This window comes from Globicephala melas, chromosome 3, assembly GCF_963455315.2.
Source record: "Globicephala melas chromosome 3, mGloMel1.2, whole genome shotgun sequence".
Lineage (NCBI taxonomy): Eukaryota > Metazoa > Chordata > Mammalia > Artiodactyla > Delphinidae > Globicephala > Globicephala melas.
In genome coordinates, this window is record NC_083316.1 from 116,735,076 (window position 1) to 116,757,730 (window position 22,655).

The 22,655-nt window shown below is 51.3% G+C and overlaps 2 protein-coding genes across 5 annotated transcripts in view; one reads left to right on the plus strand and one right to left on the minus strand.

Annotated features, from left to right (window-relative positions):
• The window catches only part of HBEGF (heparin binding EGF like growth factor), a 64,982-nt gene that overhangs the window by 15,907 nt on the left and 26,420 nt on the right, over positions 1–22,655 (minus strand). The window lies entirely within an intron of this gene.
• On the plus strand, positions 9,065–21,387 carry SLC4A9 (solute carrier family 4 member 9). Its single transcript, XM_060296289.1, is given in 26 exon segments — positions 9,065–9,279; positions 9,633–9,689; positions 9,691–9,794; positions 10,074–10,121; positions 10,124–10,171; positions 10,607–10,662; positions 10,815–10,972; positions 11,228–11,240; positions 11,242–11,316; positions 11,674–11,828; positions 12,194–12,325; positions 12,475–12,640; positions 12,815–12,948; positions 13,114–13,205; positions 13,208–13,369; positions 14,642–14,700; position 14,738; positions 14,914–15,101; positions 15,227–15,340; positions 16,558–16,719; positions 16,866–17,044; positions 17,987–18,057; positions 19,929–19,999; positions 20,259–20,432; positions 20,838–20,990; positions 21,334–21,387. Coding segments are annotated over 26 exon segments (2,841 nt in total).

Sequence of the window (22,655 nt, forward strand, 5' to 3'; positions counted from 1 at the left end):
GTGAGCATCAAAGGAGGGATGTCAGTGAGAAAGCATCGTTATGCAGGATTCTTTCACCTCTTCCCCTTTCTCTACCCAGGCCTCTCTAACCCACCTGCTCTCTGGCAGTCAAGTGCCAGGGACACACTCCTGAGGAAGCAGACAGGCCACTCTTCTTTCCCTGACTATCTGTGGACCGTGGGCAACTGAGGCTTAGAACCCTACTGGCCCTGGGCCACTAGTGAGTCACAAGGGGGCAAATCCACAGCAGAAACCTTGGCATCCTGCTTCCCAGCTCTGTGCTGTGTTCCCAGGCCTCTGGAAAGACAGGCTCCTTGGGACACTGTCACTGACTCAGCTAGGCCATACAGACCTTCATTTAGGGAGAGCACTTGCAAGCCAGTGGGAAGGAGGTGCTGGCGGTGACAAGAAATGGGAGAAGGGGACTTGGAGAGGGGACCCACCTGAGTCCCTTCCCCACTGTGGCTGAGATGTCTATGCTAATAGATTGGTTCTCCCACACCTGGCTGTGCATCAGAATTACCTGGGAACTTATTTAAGATAAAGAGGTCCTCCTAATTCAAAACTTCCTGGGGTGGGTCCCAGGCATTTACACTTTTGGCAGGCAATTCTGACATCAGCCAGTTTATGAAGCACTGGTCTGCATAATTAGGATAACGAGTTAAGCATCTGAACGAAATCTGAACCTCTGAGGCAGAGGCAGAAGAACTTTAAATAATGACACTTCCCATGTGCTCATGATCTTGCGTGATCCTCACAACTGCCCTAAGACTAGATACTCCTCCCTATTTTAAAAGGGTAAGGCCAAAAACAGGTGAGTAACAGCCCAAGGCCACCCAGTTAGTAAGAATCTCAGCCTCAATTAGAATTCCTCTCTGTTTCCTCGGCCTGTGCTCTTAAGCTCAACACTATTCTGAACAAATGCATGAGACGATGGCCGCCCTCTCTCTGCCTCTACCGACAATAACATCCTCAGCTTTACTGAGGCTCAGTGCTCCATCTGTCTTGGGGGGAGGTGCTAAGAATCTCTGCCTCACAGACTGGAGGGAGGCCTAGGTAAGGGCAACAGGGCAGCTAGTGAAATGGGTACACTCCCGGGAGCCAGACTGCCACGGGTTCAAATTTAGGTTCTGCTATTTTTCTATCTTTCTAACTTTGGACATGTTAGTCAATTTCTCTGATCTACAGTTTGCTTATCTGTAAAATGGGGATAATAATAGTAGCAGAATATGATGCCTGGCCCATAGTAGGTGCTTACTTGGTGACAGCTGCAGTTAGGACCAAATGCTTCCTTCTGTCTTCCTTTCCCCCTTCCTTCCTTTCTTCCTTCATTTCTCCCTCCCATTCTTTGTTCCTTCCTTCCTTTCTTCCTCCCTCCTTTCCTTCCAGTGGGAATTTAGTAAGGTGCTGCTTTCACTTGGGCCAGTCATCCTCAGTTGAAGTGGTCCCTCTCTGCTGCGAGATGGCCATTCTTACCAATGAGTTGGTGGATCTGCAAGGCCACTCAAAGTTTTAGAAACCTCTACCCAAAACAGCAGCCCTCATCGCTCAGAGAGAAGCATGTGACCCCTGGGGGATGGGATTCAGCTGCCTTCTCCTTCCATTCTGACCAGAAAAGTGAGTCCCAAGTAGACCCAGAACTCGGCTGGCTGGGGATAACGGAGGGGCTCCTCCACTGAGGGTACTTCTATCACCAGGTGGCCATGAGCCCAGTTACCCAAACTTGGAAGCTCACGGTAAGGGGTCATTTCTCCTACCCCAGGCTGATTTCTCTCATCCGTGTCTCTATCCCCATGAGAGCCAGTTGATCAGGCAATTTGGGGGGGTGCAGCGGGATTTGAACTCAGGCCTGATCTTTGGAGTCCCCATGCACCTCCTATGCTGACTGGGGCCCCTGGAGGAAGTGCCAGATAATACTTCTTGTGCACCTGGGTGTAGAGAGGCTCGTATGTCTCATGGCCTGGGGTCAAGATCCATTTGAATAGGATGATAGATAGGAATGGATGAGGTGGGGGGGTGTGTTAAGGGGACGTCTGAAATCCCTATCATCCCCAGAAGATGTTGAGGAAAGGATACTTATGATGTGCCTGGCGAACGCCTGGATTCCAAGCCATCCTCCTCCATTTCTGTGGCTTCAAGAGATTTAAATCTCCAGCCCCAGGACTCTACCCCTTCCGTCATCCCCTAGCACAGATGGCGCACTGGAGGGACAGGCAAGTGATTCTCATCCATCACACAACCCGCCTCCTTCCTCAAGCCTCAGGTTTCTCCATAGAAAATGAAGGTTTGAAACAATTGTTCTGTATTCAGGCACTGGCCAGTGATGTCCAGAGTGAATTGTTGGCAGTCGTGCTGCTGTGAACAGTCTTGCTGAGACAATTCTATGATGATCAACAATGCCTGATCTACAGGGTGTGATAACTTTCTCTCTGTGCCTCGGCGTCTTCATCTTCAGATGGGGGGAGAATAACAATCTACTTAGGGGCTTCTTGTGACAATTGAAGGAGATAGCATCTCTGAAAGTGCTTGGCAAAAGGGAAAGCCCTATATAAATAGGTCAGTACTATTATTAACGTCTCCAGAGCTCAGCCTTGGAACGAGGTCACATCACATCCTGTACCAGGAATGTATGTTTGGTTCCTCTTAGAAATGTGGTCACAGAGCTGCAATTTAACAATATCCATTTGCTCTTTTAAAATTTATTTTATTTTATTTTATTTGGCCACGCCATGTGGCTTGCGAGATCTTAGTTCTCCAGGAATCGGGACGTGCTCCCTGCGGTGGAAGCGTGGAGTCCTAACCACTGGACCGCCAGGGAATTCCCATTTGCTCTTTTTTATAACTTAAGGTTGATCTAAGACAATGGTTCACAAAGGAAGAGATACTACCTCCTAGGGGATATTTTAGTAATCTGTGGGAGAGCTTTTGGTTGTCACCGATTGAGGAGTCCTCAGGCATTTGTGGGGGAAGGACGTCAGGCACACACAATTAAGAATTGCCCCAACTTCCACTGCTTTTGAGTGTCCCGTCAGATACTCATATGGGTGAAATTTTGATTATAATTACTTGAGCCTAGACTCATTTCTAATTCACACAAAAATACAAAAAGAGTTTTTGCACTGACTTTTCCAGGAATGAAATTAGCATGAGTTTTCATTTTGGCGTTATCTGAGTTGCCAAACGACAAACCTGTGTCCGTTAGTATTTGTAGTTGTCACATTCAAGGTAAGTCTGTGTAGGTGCAACTTCACTGAGATTTCTAGAGTAGTCTGACCAAGCATTTGCCTATTCAAATAATATTATTTTATTTTAAATCACCTCTTTTATATTAATTAGGGTATTCACTTTCTTTAAAGAGTAAATGTGCAGTTAGGATATTATTTGTGAACTTCATTTCCGAATAGTAAAGAGACGTTAATGTATTTGTTATAAAAAGGAAACATCGGGCTTCCCTGGTGGCGCGTGGTTGAGAGTCTGCCTGCCGATGCAGGGGACACGGGTTCGAGCCCCGGTATGGGAAGATCTCACATGCCGCGGAGCAGCTGGGCCCGTGAGCCATGGCCGCTGAGCCTGCGCGTCCGGAGCTTGTGCTCCGCAACGGGAGAGGCCACAACAGTGAGAGGCCCGCGTACCGCAAAAAAAAATAAAATAATAAATAAATAAATAAATAAATAAAAAGGAAATATCGATTCTGAAAGGGTTGAGAACCACTAACATAAGAGATGTTCACATGGAATATGAATATCTGTATCCTTTGTAAAAACGCTGTTCTAGATATTATTACGTAGAAGGTCCCTGGCCAGTGCCTGAATGAGGTGTAATAAACTCCTCTTGTAGTTCAGTGTTAGGAAGTTTGGCTCATCTGGTATCTGGTATAGGTACTTCCTTTTATGAGATAATGCAGGTGTGGAATTCATATGCTCCCTTTTTGCATCCACTGCCAGGAAGCTCACAGTTAAGTTTTGGTGCTCAGTTGCAGTGATTATCCCCAGTCCAGCGTTTTGAAGACAATGATTTCTTACTTCTCCAATTTGATTTCATTATGGAGCTCTTTAATCCTTCTGTAAATATTTACTTGTTTCTATGTCTCTTGTTGTCTAAATCTTTTCTGGAAGTAAGGGGAGCATAAGTAATTAGTTTGAAACTCAATAATCACATACCTGCAGTTGCCTTCCCAACACTTCCTGAGTCTGGCAGTCTAGGTCAGAGGCGACCGGAAAGCCTGAGGTAAAAAGGTTTACTGAGGGCTCGGGTGGTTTTGCTCTGCAGACTCGATCTCTCTTTTTCCTCTGCCTCTTCCTTTCAAAGGCTCTCACCCCTCCACTCCAGATGGAGTGACGGCATTGTGACAAGTGGAAGCAGGCTCCAGCTGTCAGGGTCCACTCCAAATCTTGGCTGGATCTTGGTGTCTGGGATAAAGGTGGGGTCAGAGAAGGGCACCCCAGCCCCAGGATGAAAGATGCCCAAAGCTCCAGCTGGAGAGACTCTCTCTCCCCAGACACTCTCCTAGCATCTTGTCTGAATCCCTCAGAGAGGAGGCTTTAAGCTTGGGCTGAGGCATGTGACCGACACCTTTCTGCTCCCTGGGTCCACCGGCCCCTAACTCTGACCTTGAACAAAATATCTCTCTGAGCCTCAGTTTCCTCATCCAGAAATGGGAACATTAGCTACCTCAAAGGGCTACTGTGAAGACTCACTGAGATAACCTGCAAGGTGCTCAGGCAGTGCTTGGAACATAGCAAGTACTCAGAAACCAGCAGTGGCTGTTCATTCCAATCTGCCCTGGATTGATATGACTCATAGGCCTGTCTGCTGGCCCCAGCTGTGAGCTCCTGGAGGCAAGAGCGTGCATTCAATCTCAGCTCCTCATTCATAAGTTCAGTGACTGTGGCAAACTGCTCAACCTATCTGAGCCTCAGTGTTCTTATGATAAAGTAAGAATAATGAAATATACCTCAAATTTGTGGTGTGAGTAAAATTAACAGTGGTTATTTTGGGGTAAAAGGGCATTTGAAAATTTATTTTATGTTATTTTTACTCTTATGAGCATTTTCTGTTTTCTCTAGAACACATGCGAATTATTTATGTATTGATGTCATTTTTCAAAAATGTGCTTTTTTTCTAAAAAAAACCCTTAAATTTATTGAGCACTCACTACATTTTAGGTATTGTTCTAAGAGCTTTACATACATTATTTCATTTAATTCTCACAACAGCTCTCTGAGGAAAAGAGTATCTTCACCTCCATTTTTATTTATTTATTTATCTATTTATTTATTTATTTGGTTGTGCCGGGTCTTAGTTGCGGCAGGCGTGCTCCTTAGTTGAGGCATGTAAACTCTTAGTTGTGGCATGCATGTGGGATCTAGTTCCCTGACCAGGGATCGAACCCCGGTCCCCTGCATTGGGAGCATGGAGTCTTAACTGTTGCACCACCAGGGATGTCCCCACCCCCATTTTATAGATGGGAAAACCAAGGCTTAACGAGGCTGAGCAATTTGCTCAGCTGGTTGTAAGTGAATCTATACATGTGATAAAATTTCATAAAACTATACACCCAAACACACACAAATGAGTGCATATGGAAACAAGTGAAATCTGAATAAGGCCTGCAGTCTAGTTAACAGTGTTGTGCTTATGTCATCATCCTGGTTTTGAATATTATACTATTGTTATGTGAGATATTACCATTGGGAGAAGCTGGATGAAAGGTACCAGCCACAGACCTGCTTTTTTTTACAACTTTGCTGTACACGGGCCTCTCATTGTTGTGGCCTCTCCCGTTGAGGAGCACAGGCTCTGGACGCGCAGGCTCAGCGGCCATGGCTCACGGGCCCAGCCGCTCCGCGGCATGTAGGATCTTCCCAGACCGGGGCACGAACCCGTGTCCCCTGCATCGGCAGGCGGACTCTCAACCACTGCGCCACCAGGGAAGCCCTACAACTTCTTCTATAGTTCTTCTTCTATGATTAGACTCACATCGTTTTTTTAAAATAAGTTAAATTAAAAGTTTTAAAAAACTGTGAGTTTTTTAAAAGCTTGTCATAAGAATTACATGAGATAATGTGCCTAGCACAGTGGTTGGATGCAACTGACATTTCACTATATGATATTTTCTTTCTTCCCCACTCTGGAAGTGACTATTTTCATAGCTTTTAATTATAACAGCCTCCCTCTATTGTGTTTACTATGTACCAGGCCTATTTTACATGCATTGTTCCATTTAATAAAGCCTATGAAGTGGGCACTTTTATTATTCCCCTTCTGTTGTTAGGAACACTCAGGTTCTGCAAAGGTAAATCTCTTCTCCACTTGCTAGAAAGTGACCAAGCCGGGATTTACACCGAGGCAGCCAGTTGGTGACACTGCTTCCTGCCCCTCAGGGCCAGTTCAGTGTACTGCTAAAGGTCTACTTTGAACCTTGGAAATCATCTACTCCAACTGTCTCAGTTTCGGTGGAAGAAAACAGGCTCACAGGGGGGAGGGGCTTTGCCCAAGGACACCCAACAAGTCTGTGTTTCGGCTAGGATGAGAACCAGGTCTTTGAATTCCTAGGCCAGGGTATTTTCCAGGGCTCATGCCCAGGGCTGCCCTCCCAGACAGCACACCTTCACTGGCCCTGTCTGGGAGACCACTGATGCCCACAGACAGACCCTCACTCACCTCCCTCACCAACCTGTGCAGCTCAGGGCACTTGAGACCCAAGAGTGAGAAGGGCCCAGGGAGGGTGGAGGCATGGTGGCCCTCTATTTCAGGCAGCCTGGGGAGCTAGAGTAGTTGGGGCCACAGAGAGGGCAAGGGCAGACCCTCTGAACTTTAGCTGGAATGGGGGAGGGAAGGGAGGCTGTGCTTGTGAGGGGGTATTCATGCCAAATCCAGCGCCTGTTCCCCTCAGGCTCCCTTGAGTCACTTGCCCCTGGGGTTGGGACACATTCTTGAAGGGGTGGTCACGGGGATTCCCCGCCTTCTCAAGCCCTAGGCCAGTTTCTATTCTTCCTGGGACTGAAACCAACTCCCCCATCAGACTCAGCACCCAATTCCCAACTGGTAATATAGTGACTTGCTCCTCTAATTCCTGCCCTGGGAACTCCTTGGCCTTGAGAAATTTGCCCCAAGTCCAGACCTGGGGTTGGTGAGGAGGGCCAGCCTGAGTCCCATTTTTCAGAGAGGAAATGGGTCCCAGGTATCCAGTGGGGAGGTTGACATGCATTCAGATGAGCCTGATGGGTCTCTCGCCCCATCGCTGTTGCGCTCCCCCGCACCCCACCCCGCCAGGCCAGTCTGCAGTGGCTCAGGGCAAGGCGGAGGATCAAGGACCCCTTCTTGCCATCCCCACCATCTCTGCGCCCTAGTGGGTCCTCTCTGGGAAGCAAACCCTGCCGCTTGGCCCAAGGGAGCGGCCCTAGCGATCGTTTCCGCGGGGAGCAGCGCCCTCATGTGGCCTCAATGAGAAGCTCAGCTCATTTCCCAGCCCCTCCCTTCCTATGACCTCATTGAACAAGTATTTATTGAGTGCCACCAGGTGCTCTAGGGGCAGTGGTGAAGAAGATAGATAAAATACCTGCTCCGTGGAAGGTACATTCCAGTGTGTGTGTGTGTGTGTGTGTGTGTGTGTGTGTGTAGGGGCAGGCAATAAACGATTAAAAAAATAAATAAACAAGGCAGTTACTAGTAGTGATAATTGCCAGAAAGAAAATAAAACAGAGAAATGTGATGGAGAAACCTAGGACTCCATGAGTAGGTAATATCTAAGATGAGACGTAGGTGACAGGGATCCAGTCCTGTGAAGATCTGGGGTAAAAGCCTTCCCTGCAGAGAGAAGAGCCACTGCAAAGACCCTCAGGCAGGAACAGGCTTCACATAAGAGAGGGAGGCCAGTGTGGCTGGAAAGGAGTGAGCAAGGACAGAACGGTATAAGAGTCCATCAGGGAGGCAGGAGGGCTGGAGCCAGACTATAGATCAGATCTTATAGACCATGACAGAGTTCGATTATTCTTCTAAGAGTAATGAGAATGTATTGGGTGGGTTTTGAGCAGAAGAGTTATATGGCTTGATTGCCTTTTAAAAGAACCTCTATGTTTGAGTGAAATGGAAATGTATTTAAAAAAATAAAAATAAAAATAAATGAGGGCCCCTATGGCTGCTGTGTGGAGAATGGAAGAGTGGAAGCAGAGAGATCACTGTAAAAGGTTAGAAAGCTATTGAAATAATTCGGGTGAGACATGATGGCAGCTTGGAACAGGGTGACCATTTTGAAGTGGGGAGATGTGGTGGAATTCCAGAACTGCTTTGAAGGTAGAGCCAACAGGACTTGCTAATAGACCACGTTCTCCCTTGCACATCTAGTGCCAGGAACTCCTCCACACGCACACCCTAGCTGGCTCCTCCATCCTCATGGCGGGGCTGAGTTAGAGAGGCGGACCCCAGGCACACAGCTAAATTAGGAAGTTTCCAGGTGTTGTTGGACAAAGGAATTTAAGACTCAGGCATCTGTTCTTCATGAACTGCCTCCACCTTCCATCATCAGCCCATTTAGTGGGCAGGGCCTCTGCCTGCTATCTCCCTTCTCCCTTAGCCTGCTTGACTTCTATAGACCCAGTTATTTATTAGGTCTCTGTTTGTCCAAATGAGTGCCCTCAGGGTGTGTTGGTGACACTCAAAACAGTCCACGGTATCCGGTGTTTGTATTTGATGCAGAGTAGTGGGTAGTATAATCTGGGGGTCAGTCCTAAGACCTAAGCCAGTGATATATTCCTGTTAATTTACACAAAATGCAGTGGGGTCAGACCGGATCCCACAGGAAATGCGCACCACCATTTTGCCCCAGGTTGGGCATTTCTGGAGAGCCTGGGAAAGGTCAAGCTAGCCTCACACTCTCAGGCTGGCAGAAAATGGGGAAAACAAGCAGGGGAGGAGGTGACTGGTTGGCTCTGGAGTCAGTAGGCCTTGCTGTTTGTGTTGTGCTGCATGCGGGGTGCATTACAAATGCAGCCAGCCAGCGGGCCCCTGGCCTCAGAACCTAGGAACACACCCGTCCCTGAGAGTCTGTGCAAGCCTCACCGAGATGAAGCTGCCAGACCAGGAGGAGTTTGAAGTCTCCAGTGCTTGTGAAAATATACCCACAGGAGAGCTGGACAGTGGCCCTGGCTCTGGCCCCAGCCCTGACGGCCCCTTAGACACAGACAGCAGGGAACAGGGGGTACCCAAGGACCCTCTGCCTTTCATTCAGCTGAATGAGCTGCTGGGCTGGCCCCAGGCACTGGAGTGGAGAGAGACAGGCAGATGAGTGGGACCCAGGCCAGTTTTACAGGGCCCTTCCCCTTCCCCCACTGGTGCCTCCTCCATGACTCCCAGCTCTTCCTGTGTGTGGCATGGTATTCTCACCCCCAATCAGGAGTTCCTTCCTGTGTTCCCCATTTCAGACCCTCACCCTCTATGGTGCTCAGCCTTCTCGGCAGTCTGGTTTTGAGTTCCCCAAGACCCAAGATGAAGGCTGACTGCCCGGGAGGGGCATACTCTGTACCACTGGGCCCGCAACTTCCCCACTGTCTCACTTTCCCTGGCTCTCCTGTGTCCCCACTACTGAACCTGGGAGAGATGCCCCCAGTAACATTGTCTGCCCCTCTTCACCACAGGTGGCTGCTGTTTGAGGAGAAGTTGGAAGTGGGTGCAGGCAGGTGGAGCGCCCCCCGTGCCCACCGTGGCACTGCCCAGCCTCCAGAAGCTCCGCAGCCTGATGGCCAAGGGCCTTGTCCTGCTGGACTGTCCAGCTCAGAGCCTCCTGGAGCTCGCGGGTATGCTGCGACCCTTTGCTGGGAGGGCCTGGGCATCCATGCCATTTCTATAAGATTTCCCCCACAAAGTTTTGGAATTCTCCAGAGCCCACCCCGCCCCACCCTGGGGGATTACCCATCCCCATCACAGGGGAGAGATAGAAATGCAGAGTGAAGAGAAAGTTCACTGGCATTCCCTAGACTCTCAGAAGGGAAAGAGACCTGAGCAGAGGGCAAAGGGGAGAGTTCAGGGGCAGGGAGTTCGCAGGAAAGGGTGGGAGCCCCACCTCTGTTCTCCAGAGCAGGTGACCAGAGCGGAGTCGCTGAGCCCAGAGCTGAGAGGGCAGCTGAGAGACCCCCACACCTCATCCAGACCACAGGCACCAGCCCCTGCTGAGGTGAGAGGCCCCTCCCTGGGCCCAAGACCAAAAACCCTGGGGTGGGAGGGTCCCAGATCTCCCCTGCACCTTCCTGGACCAAGAGTGGCCTAACCTCAGCTTGGACCTCAACCCAGGACTCATGAGTGAGAAGAAGCTGGGGTAGTAGTGAGGGGAGAAGAATGGAGGGGCTAGAATCACCACAGCCAGAGCTCTGTGAAGGGATGTTCTTGGTAGGCACTGTGCCAGAGGTCCACGCACAGTATCTTACTTAATCTTCACAACCACCCTGGGAGGTAATACCACAATTATCCCCATTTTAGTGATGAGAAAACTGAGGAGCAGAGGGGGAAGTTGTGCTCCAGTTTTCACAATTTGGCAAAGCTGGTCAGGGAGCCCTGGTAGATCCACCCCAAAAGCCTGTGCTCGTAATCACCGCATAATCCTGTTTTGTAGGAGCTGCTCGTCCAAGAGAGGCTTCTTACGAGGAGGAAGCCCCCCTGAAGGGACAGGTTTGTGGCACTTCCTTGGGCAGGGCTGGGAGAGGAGTTAGGGATTAACAGAGGTCCACCCTCCACTGGACGATTCCTCAGTCAAGATCCTGCCAACATCCCCTTCCCTGAATAACCTTTCATCCTCTGTGTCTCCTTGAACCCCAACCCAGTATCAGAACCCTCTGAGACAGAAGCTCCCACCAGGGGCTGAAGCAGGGGCTGTGCTGGCAGGAGAGCTCGGCTTCCTGGAACAGCCAGTGGGGGTCTTTGTGCAACTGCGGGATCCAGTGGTTCTGGGGCCCCTTACTGAGGTGCCCCTCCCCAGCAGGTGAGGCTGCTGAGTGGGGGTTGGATATCCTGGAGCCCAGAGAAGGCCTTTACCTGCGAGGGGATTAGGAGGTTCTTGGGTCCAGTTCTCTGGGGGTGGGGATGGGGACTGGTACTCAGGGAGGAGTGGCAGTCAGCGCTGCAAAGAAGGTGTGCACAGGAGTGTGTATAGGGGGTTGGTAGTGAGGTCAGAGGCAAGGGCTGCCCTATGAGATAGCAGCCTCTGACTCTCTCTGGGACCTGGTTCCTTCCTCAGGTTTTTCTGCCTTCCTCCTTGGCCCTCCCACACAGGGAAGGGGCCACCATGAGATGGGCCAGGCAGTGGCCATCCTCCTCAGTGACCCGGTGAGCTGGGCAGGCACGTGTGTGTCTCTGTGTGTGTGTATACGTGTGTGCGCGCTTGTGTCAGTGAGTATATGGACTCTCTACGTGTGATCAGTACAGCAGTGAAGCAGAGTGTGGCTTCATGTCTGTGAGTATGAGGACTGAAGTTCCCTTGGCTACCACCACACCTCCACCCCTTACCTAGCACAGGGCTGGCACACAGGAGGCACCCACAGATACTCACTGAATGCATGCATGCGTGAATAAATGCTTGAATGACTCGTCTGCCTATGTGACTTGTGTCTAGTTTTGAAACTGTGAAAATGCATGTAAGGGTGCAGATCTGTATTTAGTGCCCCTCTGTGCCCCTATCCCCAGCAATTCCAGTGGTCAGTTCGGTGGGCCACCAACTTTCATGACCTTCTGGCAGCCCTGGATGCTTTCCTAGAGGAGGTGACAGTGCTCCCTCTAGGTCGATGGGACCCAACAGCTCAGATTACCCCGCCTAAATGTCTGTCTTCTGAAAACAAAAGGTATCTGGGGGTCATCATGCCATAGAGATCCTTCCCCAAAGGCCTTGGGTCCAGTTCCACTGTTGAGGAGGGGCAGTGGGGTAGGGGAGGGGACAGGAAAGGAGCAGACCTGAGTTCTGCTGGACCACTCTGTCGCTGTGAGACCTGGAACCTTCCCCTGCCGGAGCCTGGCTTTCACTCTTGTTAGAAGGTCAGAATGTGATCTGGACCTTGTTGAAATGAGGCCCGGGTCTCCGCGGTCAGAGCCGCGCCCCCAGCCAGCAGAGACACGAGCCGCCGCCAGGGGGCAGGGTGCTGCGAACTCCGGCGCCGAGTTGTGGTCTGATCGGGGATCCTCAGCCAACTCGGGTTCCCCTTGTCCTCAGGCTCCCCTCGCAACTGTGGGAGCCCAAGAGTCCCTCTGCCCGGCGAAGGACCCCGGCTGAGGACAGGCACGGCCGCGGGCCGCACGTGGCCAGTCCGGAGTTGCGGCGGACTGGCAGGGGTGGAGAGCTGGGGTGGGAGCGAGGGTAGCTGTCCTGGGCGGGGAGAGGAGTCACACGGGCCCCGAGGTGTGCGCTCACTGTGGGGGGGGCGGGGGAGGCTCACCTGGCCCCAGGGACGTGGGATGCGGGAACCTGGATCACTGATGACCCACGGGCGGGAGGCTCCTTGTCCAGGACGTGCGCCAGAAGGCCTCGTGGTACCCCAAAGACTTCTTGGACGCCCTGCACCCCCAGTGCTTCTCGGCCGTGCTCTACATTTACCTGGTTACCGTCACTAACGCCATCACTTTCGGGGGTCTGCTGGGAGAAGCCACCGACGGTGCTCAGGTGGGGGGCGGAGGTGGGCGTGTGGGGAGTAGGCGTAGCTTTGGTGTTCCACCAGCCATGCCCTTCCCCCTCCTCTGGGTCTATGGCTGGGCTGAGGAGACTCCTCGGAAGCTTGGGTTCCTAGGCTGAGGAATCCAGGGTCCTGTGCTGACAGGGCCCACTGTTGGCTTCTATGGGGTGCTGGAAAGCTTCCCGGGCACGGCACTGACTGGAGCTGCCTTCTGCCTGATGGCCAGCCAGCCCCTCACCATCTTCAGCAGCACCGGGCCAGTGCTAGTCTTTGAACACCTGCTCTTCTCCTTCAGCAGGTAGGAGAACTCCCCCACCTCACCTGACCCTCACTAGCACACCCTCAGCCTGGTCTCAGCTGGGTCAATAGGGGAGGGTGGAAACTGGCTCCAGGGGCACCTGACCTGGATTAGGTTGGGAGCAGAATGGGCACTTCCAAGCCCTGCCTGTCTCTCATCCCCCAGAGATCACAGCCTGGACTACCTGCCCTTCTGCCTGTGGGTGGGCATCTGGGTGGCCACCTTCTGCCTGGTGCTGGTGGCCACGGAGGCCAGCGTGCTGTGCGCTACTTTACCCACTTCACCGAGGAAGGCTTCTGTGCTCTTATCAGCCTCATCTTCATTTATGATGCCATGGGCAAAATGCTGACCTTGACCCATGCCTATCCCATCCAGAGACCTGGCTCTCCTGCCTATGGCTGCCAGTACACAGACCCAGGAGGTGGGCGAGGAAAATAGGGAGCTTGGCAAAATAAGGGAGGATGCAGGAAGGGTTGTCCCCGTACTGTCCCCCTTAGTTAAGTTCAGCAAAATGCTGAGTACTTACCCAGTAACCAGCAGCACTCTTCCCTATTCTGGTTCTGAGTCAGATGAAAAATAGGTCAACAGAGCAGACCCAATATCTTTATTTCTGCCAGTGCTGAGAGAAGAACATTGTTGTATCTATGGGTATGGGCTTCCTAATGATGAAACCAAAATTGGATCAACTTACCCACCCAGTCATGGTTGCACTGGACAGGGACTGTCTCACCCTAGAGGAGCAGAGCTAAATGCACGCAGGGTGCAGGCAGCTTACTCCCCAGAGAGGGAGAGGAAGGGGCAGGGCCAGGCATGCCCAGCTTCTTCTCCCAAACTCACCAATCAAATAAATCACTGCTCTTCTCCTGGGCCAAGTTACTGACTGGGTGGAGAGGAGCTTGGAGTATTACACTTGCACATTTCCCTCCACATGGACCAGGATTGAGGAAGACGTGTCCTCTCAAGAGTTCCAGACTCTGTACTAGGCATGAACAAGACTAATTCTGGCCCCAGTGGAAACACACAGATTTGTGTGCTCATCCATTTGTTGGGTGTCTGCCCTGTGCCAGGCACTTGGGTTACAAATAGGTAGGGAATTTGAAGCGACAAGGGCATGAGGCAATTTCCTGAGGACAGACTTGGTAGTGATCAGAGTCAGCAGACAGATGAGTCAGAACTAAGAACTGTCTGGTTCAGCTGGACCAGTGAAATTAGGCTCCTGATTTGGGCTAGAGAAGGTTCCAGGGGAGGAAAAATCATCTGAATTCTTTTTTTATTTTTTTAAATAAATGTATTTATTTTATTTATTTTTTATTTATTTATTTTTGGCTGCGTTGGGTCTTCGTTGCTGTGCGTGTGCTTTCTCTAGTTGCGGCGAGCGGGGGCTACTCTTTGTTGCGGTGCGTGGGCTTCTCATTGCGGTGGCTTCTCTTGTTGTGGAGCATGGGCTCTAGGTGCGCAGGCTTCAGTAGTTGTGGCTCACGGGCTCAGTAGTTGTGCCTTGCAGGCTCAGTAGTTGTGGCTCGCAGGCTCTAGAGTGCAGTTTCAGTAGTTGTGGCACATGGGCTTAGTTGCTCCGCGGCATGTGGGATCTTCCCAGACCAGGGATCAAACCTGGGTCCCCTGCACTGGCAGGCAGATTCTTAACCATTGTGCCACCAGGGAAGTCCCCACCTGAATTTTTCTCTCCTTCCAGGAAATGAGTCTCAGTGGACAAGCACAAAGCCAAAAGACAGAGATGATATCTTCAGCGTGGTGAGGGCCTATTCCTGGGAGGGCCCGGGAAAGAAAGGGTGGAGACCAAAGAAGTCAGTAGTTCCAGGCTCTTCCCACCCCTCATAGGTCACTGAGGCCCAGCCATTTGCTATGGTTGCAGATCTCCTATCTTGTGTACTCAGTCTCAGTGGACATCAGTGGACATTTATTTCACTGCCCATAACCCCATCCAGGACCACCTCTCCACACAAGACCTAGGCCTGGTCAATGCATCCTTGCTGTCCCCACCTGAGTGTGCCCGGCAGGGAGGCCATCCTCATGGGCCTGGCTGTCATACAGTCCCAGACATTGCCTTCTTCTCCATTCTCTTCTTCGTTACTTCCATCCTCTTTGCCATGGCCCTCAAGCACGTAAAGACCAGCTGCTTCTTCCCCTCCATGGTAAGTGTCACCTCTCTTTCTGTGGGAGAGAACTGGCTCTTGGCTTCGGGCCTTGTCTGCAAATGGGAAAGGGGGCAGAAGGAAGGGGATGGTGGCCTGAACCTGAGTGTCTGCTGGGTGGCCAGGTGTGCAAGATGCTGGGTGACTTCTTCTCAGTCCTGGCCATCCTGCTGGGCTGTGGCCTCGATGCCTTCCTGGGCCTACCCACGCCGAAGCTCACGGTGCCCAGAGAGTTCAAGGTGAGACCTGGGAGTGGAGGGCAGAGGGCAAAGCAGGGCCAACAGAAAGGACCCTAGAGGAGGAAGATGAATAGATCCCATACTTCTTCTCTAGTCTTCTGTTTTCTCACTCATAAAATAGAAATAGTATAATAATGGTCTCAGAGTTGTTGTGAGGACACATCGTGTGCCAGACACATAGCAAGCACAGGTATTGTGCTTATACCTATTATAGGTAAGGGGTTAAAAGAATGGGTTCTGGTCAGCCAGCCCTAGGTCTGAGTTCCACTTCTGTCACTTCCTAGCTGTGTGACTTAGGGAAGTTAACCCGCATTCTGAGCCTCAATTTCTTCATCTATAAAATGGAAATAATAAACTACCATAGTTTCTACGTCATAGGTTGTTTTGAGATTCACAGAAGATCATAGTGCATAGCACTATCGCATTTCTGGGACTGGCACATACCAAGACCTCAATAAATGCTAGCTATTGTTGTTACATGTTCTCCCTACTCTTGGCATGGCCCTACCCACTACACTACTCCCCAAATTCTTCTTGGCACCCACGATTGCCTGCTCTGATCCAGTAAAGCTGGAGCTCCCTGCCCAGGGCATGACAGTACACAGGACAAGGCTCAGCACTGACTTAGCACCTAAACTTTGCCTGTGCATTTGGAGACTTCCCCTCCAGCTTCCCTCACGGCAGGAGAGCACGGGGGTTCCAACTGAGGCAGCCTCAGGGGCTCAGAACCCAAGGCAGCAACTGGGGCCCTCCCCCGCAGCAGACGCTTGTAATCAGGGCAGACTCAGACACACCCAGCCCTGCCCCTGCCCCAGATCAAGGCAGGTGTGAACCTGAGTTGCCCAGCGCTGGATGGGGGTGCGGGGTGCCTAGGGAGAAGCTCTCTGTACATCAAGAAGTGTGGGCGGGCCTCCTCCACCACCTCCTCCTCTTGCAGGGAGGGAAGGACCCTGAGAACCAAAGTCCAAAGCCCCTAGCTCCAGCCCAGCCCCTAGGCTGGTCCCCCTCCTTCTGCCCTCTGCCATCCTTGCACTGGGATGCTTTGAACCAGCTGTGCACATACAGACTGCTCCCACCTAGCATTCAGTGTCTTAGAGCATGCGGGGAGGGGGGGGAGGATGGGGGGGGAGCTGTGGAAGAGTGCCAAGGCTGGAGTGTGCAGGTGAGGTGCTCTTGAGATACCCTCTCCAACCTGTCCACGGACTGCCCTTCCCTAGCCCACACTCCCTGGACATGGCTGGCTAGTGTTACCTTTTGGAACCAACCCCTGGTGGCTGAGTGTGGCAGCCGCCCTGCCTGCCCTGCTATTGTCTATCCTCATCTTCATGGACCAGCAGATCACAGGGGTCATCCTCAACCGCACCGAATATAGACTGCGGGTAAGGCCTGCTGGGTAAGACCCTAGGTCCCTAGCCCAAGGACAGGAGCTCCAGAGTGGGGTCCAGGCTCCCCCTTTCCCACCCCAGAGGACAGAGGGCCCAGATCTGGGCTAGCTTCATCCTCATTGCCCCACCGCTATCTGCAGAAGGGGGCTGGCTTCCACCTGGACCTCCTCTGTGTGTCCGTGCTGATGCTGCTTACATCAGCTCTTGGGCTGCCCTGGTATGTCTCAGCCACTGTCATCTCCCTGGCCGACATGGACAGTCTTTGGAGAGAAAGCAGAGCCTGTGTCCCAGGGGAGGCTCCCAGCTTCCTGGGCATCAGGTGAGGCCAGTATTCAGGAGGCTGGAATGAGACGTGGGTAGCAAGGTGGGGTATTGGGTACAGGGCAGAGTTATTTGGGCAGCTTAAATTGTAAGCTGGTGGGCTTCCCTGGTGGCACAGTGGTTTAGAGTCCACCTGCCGATGCAGGGGACACGAGTTCGTGCCCCAGTCCGGGAAGATCCCACATGCCGCGGAGCGGCTGGGCCCGTGCGCCATGGCCGCCGAGCCTGTGCGTCCGGAGCCTGTGCTCCGCAACGGGAGAGGCCACAGCAGTGAGATGCCCACGTACCGCAAAAAAAAAAAAAAAAAAAAAAGGTAAGCTGGTGACTCCAGAGGGCTCTCTCACTGCCCCATGAGCGCTGCTGTGGGGTGAATGGGTGGGTTCTGGGCTCTGAGGTGGGTGAGTCAGGTCTTCCCCTCTCCTCCTTCAGCCATGAGACTGGGAGGGGCCTCCAGAGGAGCGTCATGGATATGAGTGTGGAAGCAGCCAGGGCTGAGCAAGGATGAGGTGCTACCTAATAATCCCCACTCAGTGTAGAAGCACCTCATTGATATTACAAAGTAACCATCACAAAAACAATTTTGTTGGAAACATAGTCTAACTGTCGAAAGTATGTGAAATCAACTTTGCAAATTATGAAGTAGAAGTTTTTATGTTAGTATAAAAATTGCTAATTTTCCATCAAAATAAAAGATAAAAACAAAGAGCAGCCCTGAGCTAGAGCTGCTGAAGAGGACTGGGACCCCCGTATTGAAGTGACCTGTCCCTTCCTCTCTGCCAACTTTTCACACCAAGCTAAGGTCCCCTCCCTGCCAGGTTACTGTCGAGGGATCCCTCCGCTTCCCTCCTGCCAGGGTCTGTTGTGATGTTTGGCCAGCGTGCCCAGCCTGGGCACCCTAGGGGCTCTCCCAGACCCTAGCTAACTCCTCCTTTCCCCACAGAGAGCAGAGGCCGACGGGCCTGGCGGTGTTCATCCTCACAAGAATCTCCATCTTCCTGGCACCTATACTCAAGGCACCTTAGTCAGACAAGCCAGCATCGGGGGCAGGGCAGTAATAATAATAAATATAGGAAGAACTGACATTGGCTGAACATTTACCACATGCTGGGCACTGTGTTAAGTTTTCTCCATACATAGTCTCATTTAATCCTCACATTACCGCTGAGAGGCATACGCACTTTAAAAACGAGGAACCTGAAGGTTAAAGAGGTTAAGGAGCTTACAAGAGACCACCAAGAGACCTAGTTTCTCAGATCTATCTGAGAACCCAAACTCCGACCCAGTAGGCTTTCTACCCAGTGGAGCAGGGTGCAGACATGCCACCATCCCCAGGGCCCAAGCACTACCCTTGCTCCAGACTCTCAATGAGCCTTAGACTAAGAGTGTGATCATCACAACCCAGAAAAACTTGGAGGCAAAACCCCTTCACTTCTCCCTCACCAGATGTTTATAAACACCTATTGTGTACAAGGCTCTGCGAGGCACCTGGGAGAAGAGGGTGGGGAGGGGAGTAATATTGAAGAAGAATATGGAACCAAGCCCCTGTCAGCAACACATACACATGAATAAAAATTAAGCAACAAGTAACAGCAGAAAGGTTCAACAAGCCAAGACAGCAAAGCAGTCAAGGAGGATGTGGAGAATGGTTACACCAATTCACAGGCAGGACGACAAGAGGTTAGCGGAGGGAAAGGTTATGGAGGCTGGGTGAGAGGAGAGTAGTTGAAAGAGCCAGATGGACCGGATCAGCCGCTGACTAACTAGGTGACTCTCATTCAGCAGATTTTTACCGAGCATAAGCCATGTGCCAAGCACTGGTCCAGGGACTGGGGATATAGTGGTGATCAAAACAGATCATCCATATCTTGCATTCTGGTGAGAGGAGACAGATAAAAACAATTAAAGCTATAAACTAGGATAATTTCAGATAGTGATAACTTCTACGAAAAATAAAAGAGGATAAGGTGATTAAGAGCACCAGGGGTCTACTTTATTTATTTATTTATAAATTTATTTAATTTTTGGCTGCATTGGGTCTTCGTTGCTGTGTGCAGGCTTTCTCTAGTTGCGGCGAGCAGAGGCTACTCTTCATTGTGGTATGTGGGCTTCTCATTGCGGTGGCTTCTCTTTTTGCAGAGCGTGGGCTCTAGGCACACGGGCCTCAGTAGTTGTGGCACATGGGCTCCGTAGTTGTGGCTCGCGGGCTCTAGAGGGCAGGCTCAGTAGTTGTGGCACACAGGCTTAGTTGCTCTGTGGCATGTGGGATCTTCCCGGACCAGGGCTCGAACCCATGTCCCCTGCATTGGCAGGTGGATTCTTAACCACTCAGCCACCAGGGAAGTCCCCAGGGGTCTACTTTAGATTGGCTGGTTTCTGGGGTGTCATGACATGAGTAGTGAGAAGCGTGAGTAGTGAGAGGGATGTCAGGGAAGAGCATTTTAGGTGGAGGGAATAGGGAATTCTCTGGCAGTCCAGGTTTAATCCCTGGTCGGGGGGAAAAAAAGAGAAACATAAGTGGAGGGAATAGCAAAGCAAAAGGCCTTGCAAGGGGTAGAAGTAAATTTGGACATAGTGAGGAAAGGAAAGGGGGCCAGTATAGCAGGAACAGAGAGAGCAGAGAGGAATGTGAGAGAGAAGAGTGGTAAGAGAGGTAATGGGCAAGTTACTTAGCCTCTCTGAAATCCAGTTTCTTGATCTGTAAAATGGAGAAAATTATAGAATTTACTCCATCTGATTGATGTGAAGCTTCAATGAAAGCAGGCAATACAAAGTGGGTAGCTTACATGCTGGAGGCTGGAGGCTGGGGTTGGAGCCTGGGGGGGTGGGTATCTGGGCAGCTGGCAGAGGTGAACTACTTTGCCAGCTCTCCACTTCTCTCTACCAATTCATCCCAATGCCTCTGCTCTATGGCATCTTCCTATACATGGGGGTGACAGCAATTAGCAGCATCCAGGTGAGTCCATTAAAATCACCAAGTAACCCCACTCTTCTCCTTTTCTTTCCCGCTGGTACCTCCTGCCTGCATTTGCCAATTCCCCTCCTCTCCTCTTTTCCTGCCTCTCCTGGCCATAGGGACTCTGCTGCCACGCTGTGGTTGGGGAGGGGACCAAGGGAGCCTTCTGACCATTCCCAACGCTGGGCTTGGATAGCTAACAGTGACACCCTCCAGGCTACCTGAGTACACTGCTTTCCTCCTCCTCTTGTTCCCCCAGTTCACGAAGAGGGTGCAGCTATTATTGATGCCAGCAAAGCACCAGCCGGACCTTCTGCTCTTGCGGCATGTGCCTCTGAGGAGGGTCCAGTTCTTCACAGCCATCCAACTTGCCTGCCTGGGTCTGCTTTGGATAATCAAGTCTACCCCTGCAGCCATCATCTTCCTCCTCATGGTTACTCGGGGCAGAGTTGGGTGGTGTCCTGATGGCTCCCAGGACACTCAGCCTGGGAGGGTGGCCAAGGCCTGAATGAGAGGAAGAATCTACCCTCTGTCACTTGCCTTGGCTGTGCCTGGTTGGGAATCCTAGGACAAAGAAAGATGGCCAAGAGATGACTACAGATGGGCTAGACCTGGGATACCTGGTTCAATTCCTTTCCCAATCTCTTTGGGCTGATCAGCCACAGGTAGGGATATAAAGCCCAGAAGAAAACTGAAGACCTGGGAGAGGCAAGGCTGGCACTTTTGTTACTCAGTAAGGTGATAATGTAAGTGGCTTCTGGCTTTGTTCTTACTCACTGAGGAAGTTAAGAGCCATGGCTATTGCTGACAGCCCTTGGCTTTGTTTCTATCCCTGCAGTTGCTAGACCTGGTGGGGGTCCGAAAAGCATTGGAGTGGGTCTTCTCACCACAGGCACTCCTCTGGCTGGATGAGCCGATGCCAGAGGAGAGAAGCATCACTGAGAAGGGGCTGGAGCCAGAGTACTCATTCAGTGGAAGTGACAATGAAGATGTGAGCTCCAGGATAGGCCCTCTCAGGAGAACAGGGCAGGGGTGTGGGAGAGAGGTCTTCTCCAGCAGTTGCCCCTAAAGTGTAATATCTCTGTTAAGTCTGAAGATCTGATCAACACAATCATTCCTCTTTGTTCTGTATTAACATAGGCACACTGAAGGAGCGAGGGAAATTTTTTCTTCATATAAGCCCAGGGTGGGTGGAAAGGCCTGGGGACAAAGTCCTGATCTTTGTCTTAATGTGGGTTTATATCCTTTCACTCTCTGGGTTCCTTTTTCTCTGCTATCTGTCTCAGTCTTTTGTCTTTCTGTTCCCAACTCATCTTGGGATCTCTGTTCCATAGTCAGAGCTGATGTATCAGCCATAGGCTCCGGAAATCAACATCTCTGTGAATTAGCTGGTATGGAGTTGGGGCTCCAGGAAACTGAGCGTGAGGTAAGGGTGTGAGGAAAATGCTCCTGGTGTTGAGGATGGGGAGGTGCGGGCTCAGACCTTGGAAAGCTCCAGTGTGCTGAACAGCCCTGTTTTCTCTACATGCTCCAGTCCCTCCTGAACCCCCTAGTGGGGGAGGGGGTAGCAGAGTCTCTCCAGAGGAAAGAAGGAAACAAGCGAGGGTTCATGGGCTTGGCTCCCTGTGGCACTGAAGTCTGGCCAGTAGAGGGAGCTCAAGCTCACACCAAACTGGAAGGGATGGGAGGTGGGGAAGGGGAGGGTACAATGATAAAAGAATGGGAAGGAGCAGGGAGGAGAGGAAGGGAGGATAAAGCCTCCTGCAGCTTTCTTTGCCTTGGAGGCTCCTCCCATAGGCTGCTTAGAACCACACTCCAGACAAGTGGAAAGATTCTTTGTCACTTGCCCTCTCTGCCTTTCCTTCATTTTATTCATCCATTTATCAAAACGTTTTCTGAGTACTTTTGGAGTATCCAGGTACTAGAGATACACAGTGGTAAGATAGTCATGGTCCCTGACCTCAGGAAGTTAAAATTCCAGTGGGAAAGACAACTGTTAGAGTGGGATAGTGCTGGCTAAGGGAGGGAGAGGCTGTGGCAGCAGAGAGGCCTCCGATCTCTTCTTGGAGGGTGGTGAATGTCCAGTGGTGGGAGTTGGGTAGGGCTTCCAAGAGGAAGTGGTCCATAATTTGAAATCTGAAGAATGAACAGAAGCTAGCCAGGATAAGATGGAGGGAAAACGTTCTAGACAAAGGGTACAGTACCTGCAAAAGCCTGGAATTTTTTCCCTTGATGAAATGAACTCTTTGGGGCTCCACCTCGCCATGTCTCTCCAAGCCCAAGAGCCCGAGTCCCCACCAGTTGCAATGGAAAATTCTGGGGGCTGGAGGGAGACAGGGAAATCACGGGATGGCCCAGAACAAGATCTCTTGAGCTCTCCTTATCCCCTATCACGGCTTGGCTCTGTTCTTTGCCTTGTTGTGTAGTCCTTGCTCTGACCCCACTATGTCTTCTCTCTGTTCACAGGTATTTACTCAGGAAGTCAGGACATTGTTGGCCTTTGGCTTAACTGCCAGATGCTCAGTCGGCTGGGAACCTGGAACGTTGGGGCAGGACTGGAAGGCAGCTGGCCAAGACCTCATTCACTCTCCTGAGCTGGGGGTGGAGAATGGCAGGGGACAAGCAGGTTTGCTTTGTGGTTGGGAAAGTCTGGTAA